Source organism: Micromesistius poutassou (genome assembly GCF_964030765.1).
Source record: "Micromesistius poutassou genome assembly, chromosome: 6".
Classification (NCBI taxonomy): domain Eukaryota; kingdom Metazoa; phylum Chordata; class Actinopteri; order Gadiformes; family Gadidae; genus Micromesistius; species Micromesistius poutassou.
This window is the reverse complement of record NC_140276.1, coordinates 17,343,385-17,353,384: the sequence shown is the minus strand read 5'-3', so window position 1 is coordinate 17,353,384 and position 10,000 is coordinate 17,343,385. Positions and strand designations below refer to the sequence as shown.

The 10,000-nt window shown below is 49.5% G+C and overlaps 1 protein-coding gene across 2 annotated transcripts in view; it reads right to left on the bottom strand.

The window, feature by feature from the left end:
• Positions 1-10,000, bottom strand: part of slc16a2 (solute carrier family 16 member 2) — a 25,324-nt gene that overhangs the window by 6,924 nt on the left and 8,400 nt on the right. For both annotated transcript variants that reach the window (XM_084469740.1, XM_084469741.1), the window contains 3 exons: positions 6,449-6,593; positions 4,880-5,390; positions 2,166-2,309 (listed from right to left, as the gene is read on the bottom strand). In XM_084469740.1, coding sequence (XP_084325866.1) covers positions 2,166-2,309; positions 4,880-5,390; positions 6,449-6,593 — 800 coding nt within the window. The remainder of the gene's footprint in view (positions 1-2,165; positions 2,310-4,879; positions 5,391-6,448; positions 6,594-10,000) is intronic.

The following is a 10,000-nucleotide window of genomic DNA, read 5'->3' as shown; positions in this document are numbered from 1 at the left end:
ACTTTTAATTTGAATTTGAATAATTCTTAAAATTTAATTGAACTCAAAATAAAAACACAAGATGAACCTTTTGCTAGGAGGCTAACAATATTTATATGCAACATGTGTAGTTTGCGAGCTTCACTGGTTGTACAGCGACTTGCATCGTTTTCTGCTGCGTTCAAAATAAATATAATAAGGACAGAGCTGCCCTGCAGCGGTGGTCTGTATGTAAGTCTTCAGGACCGTCGTTTCCTAAGCCTCAGATTAAGTGCAGCTCTGAAGCTTTTTAGAGCTACACCTAAAAATCACTCAAGTTCCAAAACAAAACAGATAGATCAAAAGCTACCGGGGTGATTCTGTTGCGTCAGAGAGAGAGCGACCCTTTGACCTTGTGTTCCGTCCGACTTGTTCACCCGTACGAAGCGTTCCTCCGGGGAGGGCGGGGTTAGCTCCCTGTGAAAACCCTGAGAGGATTGTTTATCCTCCATTCCCAAAATCTCCAAGGATCAATGGAGCCTAGATAAACATGTGTCTCTATCACGTGAAGTGAAACCAATACTCCCTCAAATAACTCAAATAAAATCAGGTCCAATGTTTGTTTATACCCTGGGAATATTGAGGAACGCAACGCGCTTCACAGCGTTTGGCTGTTTCCAAAACCAGCCCATAATAACATGTGATAATAACATGTGTGACAGCAGAGGCAGCGGCCTCAGGGCCGTCTCTCAGAGTGCAGCTGTCCTGGGCCCGGTGACAGCGTTCGTGTGTAACAGGATGATGGCATCGTTACGTACGGAGGAGCGGCGGGAGGTCAGCCTTCAGGATGTGATCTAATGCTTCACAGGTGAGACGGTGATGTCAGCGCGGAGCATGACCTCGATGCGGGGCTTATGTATGGGTTATGTATGGGTTATGTATGGGTTATGTATGGGTTATGTATGGGTTATGTATGGGTTATGTATGGGTTATGTATGGGTTATATATGGGTTATGTATGGGTTATGTATGGGTTATGTATGGGTTATAGATGGGTTATGTATGGGTTATGTATGGGTTATGTATGGGTTATGCATGGGTTATGTATGGGTTATGTATGGGTTATATATGGGTTATGTATGGGTTATGTATGGGTTATGTATGGGTTATATATGGGTTATGTATGGGTTATATATGGGTTATGTATGGGTTATGTATGGGTTATGTATGGGTTATATATGGGTTATGTATGGGTTATGTATGGGTTATATATGGGTTATGTATGGGTTATGTATGGGTTATATATGGGTTATGTATGGGTTATGTATGGGTTATGTATGGGTTATATATGGGTTATGTATGGGTTATGTATGGGTTATGTATGGGTTATGTATGGGTTATATATGGGTTATGTATGGGTTATGTATGGGTTATATATGGGTTATGTATGGGTTATATATGGGTTATGTATGGGTTATATATGGGTTATGTATGGGTTATGTATGGGTTATGTATGGGTTATATATGGGTTATGTATGGGTTATGTATGGGTTATGTATGGGTTATATATGGGTTATGTATGGGTTATGTATGGGTTATATATGGGTTATGTATGGGTTATATATGGGTTATGTATGGGTTATGTATGGGTTATATATGGGTTATGTATGGGTTATGTATGGGTTATATATGGGTTATGTATGGGTTATGTATGGGTTATGTATGGGTTATATATGGGTTATGTATGGGTTATATATGGGCTATGTATGGGTTATGTATGGGTTATATATGGGTTATGTATGGGTTATATATGGGCTATGTATGGGTTATGTATGGGTTATATATGGGTTATATATGGGTTATATATGGGTTTCCGTTGATAGGTTGTTAGGTTGTTAGGTTGAGTCTCATTCATTCTACGCTGAATATAACGGTTGCTCCTTTGTCAACTCAGGGACTGAACCAAACAGCGCTCAGGTTTTTATCGTCCCTTCACCGCTGAACCTCAACGGCCGCAGAACAACTGCTGACCAACAGCCCTGAGCTCCACACCGGCCGGGTACCAGGGCCTCTGTCCGGGTACCAGGGCCTCTGTCCGGGTACCAGGGCCTCTGTCCGGGTACCAGGGCCTCTGTCCGGGTACCAGGGCCTCTGTCCGGGTACCAGGGCCTCTGTCCGGGTACCAGGGCCTCTGGTCTCCGTCCTCACCTGCATGTAGATCTTCTGGAGTCCCGGGACCAGGTCTCCGATCTTCCCGAAGGCGAGGCGTCCCACCCCGGACGACGCCCCGATGCACGCCAGCAGCACCCACTCCTTGTCCGTCTCCTTGAACTGCTCCTTGACGAAGCTCATCTGACAGGGAGAGGAGGAGGAGGAGGAGGGGGAGGAGGAGGAGGAGGAGGAGGAGGAGGAGGAGGAGGAGGACGTCAGAGTCCGGAGGAACCGGCCTGACCTGCTCCAGAGTTAAAGCTGCTGTACGTAACGCTCCAGAGTTAAACCTGCTGTACGTAACGCTCCAGAGTTAAAGCTGCTGTACGTAACGCTCCAGAGTTAAAGCTGCTGTACGTAACGCTCCAGAGTTAAAGCTGCTGTACGTAACGCTCCAGAGTTAAAGCTGCTGTACGTAACGCTCCAGAGTTAAAGCTGCTGTACGTAACGCTCCAGAGTTAAAGCTGCTGTACGTAACGCTCCAGAGTTAAAGCTGCTGTACGTAACGCTCCAGAGTTAAACCTGCTGTACGTAACGCTCCAGAGTTAAAGCTGCTGTACGTAACGCTCCAGAGTTAAAGCTGCTGTACGTAACGCTCCAGAGTTAAAGCTGCTGTACGTAACGCTCCAGAGTTAAAGCTGCTGTACGTAACGCTCCAGAGTTAAAGCTGCTGTATGTAACGCTCCAGAGTTAAAGCTGCTGTACGTAACGCTCCAGAGTTAAAGCTGCTGTACGTAACGCTCCAGAGTTAAAGCTGCTGTACGTAACGCTCCAGAGTTAAAGCTGCTGTATGTAACGCTCCAGAGTTAAAGAGGGAGTGCCGAAAAGAGCAGAGAGCAAGGTCTTAAAAATAAGAAACTAGAGAAACGTCCTGCCTCTCTGGTCATCCCCCTCATGCTAACCCTAACCTCATGCTAACCCTAACCTCATGCTAACCCTAACCTCATGCTAACCCTAACCTCATGGGATTACGTGATGTGCTTCATGCACCTGTGATTGACAGGCAAAATGGGTTTCCCCAACCAATCCCGGAAAAGATTGAATGATGTTTCGAAAATTTGAAAAATGACCCAGAGGTCGAAAATCTAAATGGGCTCCTAGAGAGACAGGTGCCGTCAACGAGGCAACAGCGAATTACACTCACAAGATCTAAAACTACTGCAGCTTTAACGTGGACGTCCACCTCAGGGTTCACTCGTGTGTGTTAACGTCAGGTGTGACTGCGATCCTTTTTAGGAACATGAACGGGGTCTGAACAGGGTCTCTCCTCCAGGGCTGTGATCAACCCAGAGCTAAGTGAGAACATGTGCTGACTGTGGGAAGCAAAACCAAACACTGAGCCGGACCCTCCATCCACCCAGCACATAAACAAAGCCGATCCCCCAGCCCGGGCCTTCCCCCTGGGCCGCTGGGGCCACTGGGACAGGAACACCCAGTGCATCTAGGTCAGCACGGCCCCCCCCCCCCACGGCCCCCCGCCCCCCCCCACGGCCCCCGCCCCCCCCGCCCCCCTGCACCCCTCCCTCCTCCACTCACAAATCCAATTCCAAAGCGAGGAAAGAGCCGAGCCCCTGGAAGTCCTGCTATTTTAAACAGCCGCTCCGTTCCAGTATTTTCTCAGCTTTGAAGGCGCAGCTCCTTTGCACTCATTTGACATCAGAGGCGCGACGTGTTCGGGGACACAGGAGAGGCCGCACAGGAGAGGCTTCCTGAGGGGCCGCGGTACAAAGACCGGGTCTCTGCTTCCATCTGGGCCCGCGCCTGAAACAACAGGCCTGACCAGCAACATCCGACACCTGGACAGAGCAGAGGTCTCTCTCTCTCTCTCTCTCTCTCCGTTTGCCTAAACCACCTCAAAACGGTTTAATATAAACAAACTTTGATATGAACTACATGTGTGTTTCATTAATGAAATACATCATCTTAGTCGTAGCGTTAGTGGCAGTAGCAGTAGAGCGTGTTAACTCTGTGTTATACGGCGCAGTGGTCGATGGCTCCTCTCCTCCCCGTTACACAAAGCCTGTTTCAGAGACAGCGCCCAGCCTTCAGCTTCCTTTCCCCGGCTGCCAGACATTCCACTGGCTGCCCTGTGCCACCGAGGACTGCTGTCTGTGGACCACCCGCCGCACCAGAGCCAACCAGAGCCATCCAGAGCCAACCAGAACCAACCAGAACCAACCAGAACCAACCAGAGCCAACCAGAACCAACCAGAACCAACCCAACCAGATTATTTGTGACCGTTGTGCCTCTAACTCCCTTTGTCTCTCTCTCTGTCTCTGTCTCCCTCTGTCTCTCCCTCTGTCTCTGTCTCCCTCTGTCTCTCCCTCTGTCTCTGTCTCCCTCTGTCTCTCCCTCTCTCCCTCTCTCTCCCTCTCTCTGTCTCTCTCTCTGTCTCTATCTCCCTCTCTGTCTCCCTCTCTGTCTCTCCCTCTCTCCCCTCTCTCCCCTCTCTCTCATTAAGATGACCAGCCTGCAGGTGGCGGTTACATAAGTGTGTTTAATGACTACAAGAGCCCGTATTTCTTCTTGTAACAAGCGACCACAGTGTTACTGTTACCGTGACAATCCGCCACCCAGGTCGCTGCCTAACAAACATCAGATGCTGCGTTGACTATAAAAGTGAGCTGTGTGTCGGAGAACAACAAACGACAGGGACCCTGTTGTTGTTGTTGTTGTTGTTGTTGTTGCTGTTGTTGTCGAGGCGATGTCCTACCAGATGCATGTAGGGCACGAAGTACCCCAGCACCGCCGTGGCCACGCCGAACGACCACACCCGGTAGGTGACGATGTGGAACACCCGCAGGTTGAAGTACCGCCGCACCTGGACCAGCGCCCGGCTCCCCCTGCTGGCCCTGGTGGCCCCCCCGGCCCCGCCGGCCCCGCCCGCCTGGGGGTCCGCCGGCCCCGCGGAGGGCATGCCCCCCGGGCCGCAGCCCTGCCCCGCGGGCAGCAGCGGCCTGAAGGTCAGGGCCAGCAGCGCCTGGACCAGCATGAAGACGCTGAGGATCTGGAAGGTCCGGCCGAGGCCCAGCGGCTTGGCCACCTTCTGCAGCAGCACGGGCAGCCCCATGGAGAACAGGCTGGCCCCCGCCGTCACCACGCCGTTGGCCAGGCCCAGCCGCCGCCGGAAGTAGTGGCCCAGGATGACCAGCGACGGCTGGAAGGCGAAGGAGGAGCCGCAGCCGAACAGGATGCCGTAGGTGAAGTAGCGCAGGGGCAGCGAGCTGGTGGGGGGGGGGCGGGGACGGGGGGGTGGGGGGACGGGGGGTGGGGGGAAGGGACCATGGGGTTAGGGTAGGAGGGGAGGAAGACGAGGGAGAGAAGAAGAGGGGATACATTTACACTCTGGGCCTTCAGACGCTTTCACCCAAAGAGACTCACAACGAGTACGTTTGTCAGAAGAAAGAGAAACAACAATATATCTCTGTCAGTACAGTGAGGATGTTCATAGAACCAAGAGCCAGCACTAACCATCACTAGGTTAACCCGTTCCCCGTACACACTAACCATCACTAGGTTAACCCGTTCCCCGTACACACTAACCATCACTAGGTTAACCCGTTCCCCGTATACACTAACCATCACTAGGTTAACCCGTTCCCCGTATACACTAACCATCACTAGGTTAACCCGTTCCCCGTATACACTAACCATCACTAGGTTAACGCGTTCCCCGTACACACTAACCATCACTAGGTTAACCCGTTCCCCGTATACACTAACCATCACTAGGTTAACCCGTTCCCCGTATACACTAACCATCACTAGGTTAACCCGTTCCCCGTACACACTAACCATCACTAGGTTAACCCGTTCCCCGTATACACTAACCATCACTAGGTTAACCCATTCCCCGTACACACTAACCATCACTAGGTTAACCCATTCCCCGTACACACTAAGTACTATAACTAAGTACGACATACAATAAGTGCGTACATTAGTGGATACGGACACATGTGGATATTAATGACCAAAAAACGGGGAAGAACGGTATAAATGGCACAAAGGGTTGAGTGAAAGGTCAAAGGTCAAAAGACCAGTTGGGAATTTAGCATTATGGCATTTCCACATTTCTGACCTATGTGGAAAGCCTTATCGTCATCATTCCATTCAAACATAAGCATCGTATAACATAACATAACATGAGCATAACATGAGCATGGTGAACCGCAGTGATAGTCGCCGTGGTACCAGGTGCCAGAGCGTATATAAGACACGACGCTAGGGTACGTTGACTCCTTTAGGAATACATGCATTGATCTAATACGGTGTCTCTCACGTTGCGAACGAGGTGCTGAGCAGCCCGATGAACGCCACGGTGGCTCCGCCCACCGCCGTCCGCCGGCAGCCGAAGTGGTCGGTGAACATACTGACCACCGGGGAGCAGAGGAAGATCATCCCCATCGCCAGCGCCCCCACCCAGGCTGGGGAGAGGAGGAGCAGGAGAGAAGAGGAGGAGGAGCAGGAGAGAAGAGGAGCAGGAGAGAAGAGGAGGAGGAGCAGGAGAGAAGAGGAGGAGGAGAGAAATGAGAGGAGGAGGAGCAGGAGAGAAGAGGAGGAGGAGCAGGAGGAGCAGAAGAGAAGAGGAGGAGGAGCAGGAGAGAAGAGGAGGAGGAGCAGGAGAGAAGAGGAGGAGGAGCAGGAGAGAAGAGGAGCAGGAGAGAAATGAGAGGAGGAGGAGCAGGAGAGAAGAGGAGGAGGAGCAGGAGGAGCAGAAGAGAAGAGGAGGAGGAGCAGGAGAGAAGAGGAGGAGGAGCAGGAGAGAAATGAGAGGAGTGGAAGGAGAGAAGAGACCATTTCAGAGTTAATAAACACAAAATATAAATTGGGATTTTTTTTCCAGTGGCAAAATGTTTGCTGACATGGTTCTGTGACACACTAATCCACATCGGAATAATGCGTGTGGCTGTGTGCTGCATGAATGAGCAGCCAGTGACATAGAAGAACCGGATTTATTCAGGCATTTATCACAGCCTCACACTCAAGTGCAGTTATAGTCCTTTATTTCACAATGCCCGGGCCGCATTAAACCCAAACAGAGCCTATTTAATCCGCCCTCATTCTTCCCAATGTAAACAGAGGATGTACATTTAGAACAAAAGAGCGTAATAAGTCCCTGGACACACTCACAATCAGGAGGTTTGTCCATGAGGGTCATTCACACTTATTCACACTTGGCGCCTGATATGCGGACATCGCTGACACTCAGTCATCATTAGAATCTCCGGCTGGTTTAGGGGGGCGGCCTTGCAAGGGGCGGGATATGGCCTAGGGTCTCGGTTTGTTTTGGTTTGACCGCAGACAGCGTGGAGGCAGAACAAGCAGAACTCATCACGATCATCTTAAATGTTGCTGCAGCGATGCATCATATATTCCGTTGCATCCACAACATCCGCATCAATCGATGAAAGATTGGAGCATGAGTTACAGACAAATAGAAGAAACGACGAACAAGAAAGGCTTCGCGAACGACTGCGTTACTGGAGGAAGAGAGCGTCTTTTTGGCTTAATTTCACATCTAACAAACACTGGGACAAATGTAGTTGATTTCTGTGTTTAACTGAGAAAACAGGGAGTGGAAGGACGGGACCCTATAATGTTCAGCTAACTGTTGTCAATAATAATTGTTACGAGAGTTAGCGCATGTGCGTGCGCGAGAATGGCAGTGTGTGTGTGAGTGAGTGGACGAGTGAGGAGAGCGAGCGGTAGCATGTGTCAGTTTAGTGAAATAATGAACAAGTCCGGTTGTGTCTGTGCAAACGTGTACTGTAACGTTAGTGAAGAACTAAGAATAAAGTACCCAGCCTGTCGAGAATCGGTGGCCGCTTCATTCCGACCATATTCAAACCTATAAGCAGAGCCACTGGCGTTACCCCCGAGAGAACATCAGACCTGGAGGGAACGTCTCCCCTGTGCTCCTCGACTACGGTCTGGGAGACAGCAGGAAAGGTGTAACATAATAAAAACATTTTCTATATACGCGTGCAGCTGTGAACTCATGTATTGTAATTTATTGTATGATGTTGTACTCTGAGGGTTATGATAAGACCTATCATTTAGCGTTCACCACGAATGACTCTGAAAAGCAGTGGCACATTTAAATGTTTTAAACCATTCAGTGAACAAAAGGCAACAGGCTGATTATCGTTTAGGGTGCGGGTTAGGGTTAGTGCGTCATCAACACGCCCACTCAACTGGTGTGAAATGCAGACATTCTACTGCTCTTTTTTCAGGAGGTCCAACGTCAGGATATGTCATTCACATATACGGCCCGTCGGTAGAATAGCGGGAGAATAGACGGTTGTCACTGGAAACGAAACAGGAAACGTCTTAGTCGCGGTGGTCGCTGCCCAGAGCGAGGAGGCCAGGAGAACATTTTGGGGGTATTTTGCTCAAAGATGCCAATCTGCACTAATGAAATAAACAACTGTTTATTTGAATACAAATGGATCTTTTTTGTGGCACAGCTGACGCATTCGCGCATGCCCTGCTGCGTGGCTGGATATACAACCACCGGATGCTGCCGTTTCAATTCCATTCAAGAAGCTTTATCGGCACGACTACTGTTGTAAACAGTATTACCACTGCATTATTTATCTATATTTTTTGTACCTGATGGAAGTACGTTTTCTTTCCCTACGAGAGTTTTGTACTTTGTTTATGCATAGTAATATTAAAAATAAAAATAAATGATATCTATATCTTGTAGCAGGCCCGTGGGTCAAAGAGGAAGAACCAACACACGCACACACAGCAGTATAATGTTCAGTGGTTTTTATTCGCCCACGTATTCTCAGAAGAAAGACAGGAGTGTGCCTCCTTCGTGTTCCATAACCCGTGCTCCAGTCACCCGGTCCAGGGGTCGGCTCCACAAGGGTTTGTTAAACATATCCGTGGGTACACCGTAATCAGTCCAGCACAGGCCTCCTCTCACTGGCTGGCGGTACACGCGGTATTAGCTCCCCAGACGCTCCTCCAGGGGCTCACACAGACGCAGCCTGGGCACCGAGCCTATCCCCACCCTGTGTGGTATTTTGCCCTTTTTAACCTCCCAAACACTCCTTCTAATGGTCCTCAGGCTCGTCGTTAAGGGAGGAAGTCCATTTCTGGCTTGGGGGTGGAGCCAGATATCTCCCTTTACCTGCCCCTGCCCTCACTCTTTCCTGCCGTCTGCCACAATATATATATATATATATATATTTTTTTTTTTCAATACATTGGTAGTCAAGGCCGGGCTCTAGTGTTGTTAAGGGAAAAGCAGCTTCTGTCTCTCTGCCAGAAACGACGGCCGTAATGTAGAGAGAGGCCTGTTTCAAACGGAGGAAAACAAGACGTAGGTTTATGAGCGGCGTTATTGAGATGGCGGTTGCGTTGTGATTTTTATTTCTTTGCCACAGTGATCTGGAATGCAGTCGAGCACGCGTGCAAACAGGGAACAGGTCAGACGTATGCAGAACCAGAGTTAAGCTCCATATTTACTGACCTAGTTTGTCTGCCGCTGTACGGCCGCAGGCTGAGAGTTTAAATAGAGTCTGAGGAACGGAGCAGAGCCGTCTGCTCTACTGGTGTCTACTGGTGTCTACTGGTGTCCGACCTGTGGGCTCTGTCAGGGAACTGGACCGGACACTCCAGGGAAAGGAGGGCTGGGAATTGGCAAAAATGTAACAATTCAATAGTATTGCGATATCGGGAAATGATTTAATTACAAGAGAGTAACATAAAGCAGACATAATAGAGTAACATAAACCTGAGAATAATCACATAAATAAGAGTAACTTAGAGCTTCAATCAAATTGAGAAAATTGTGTACTGCTAGAGTCCAGTCCTGTTC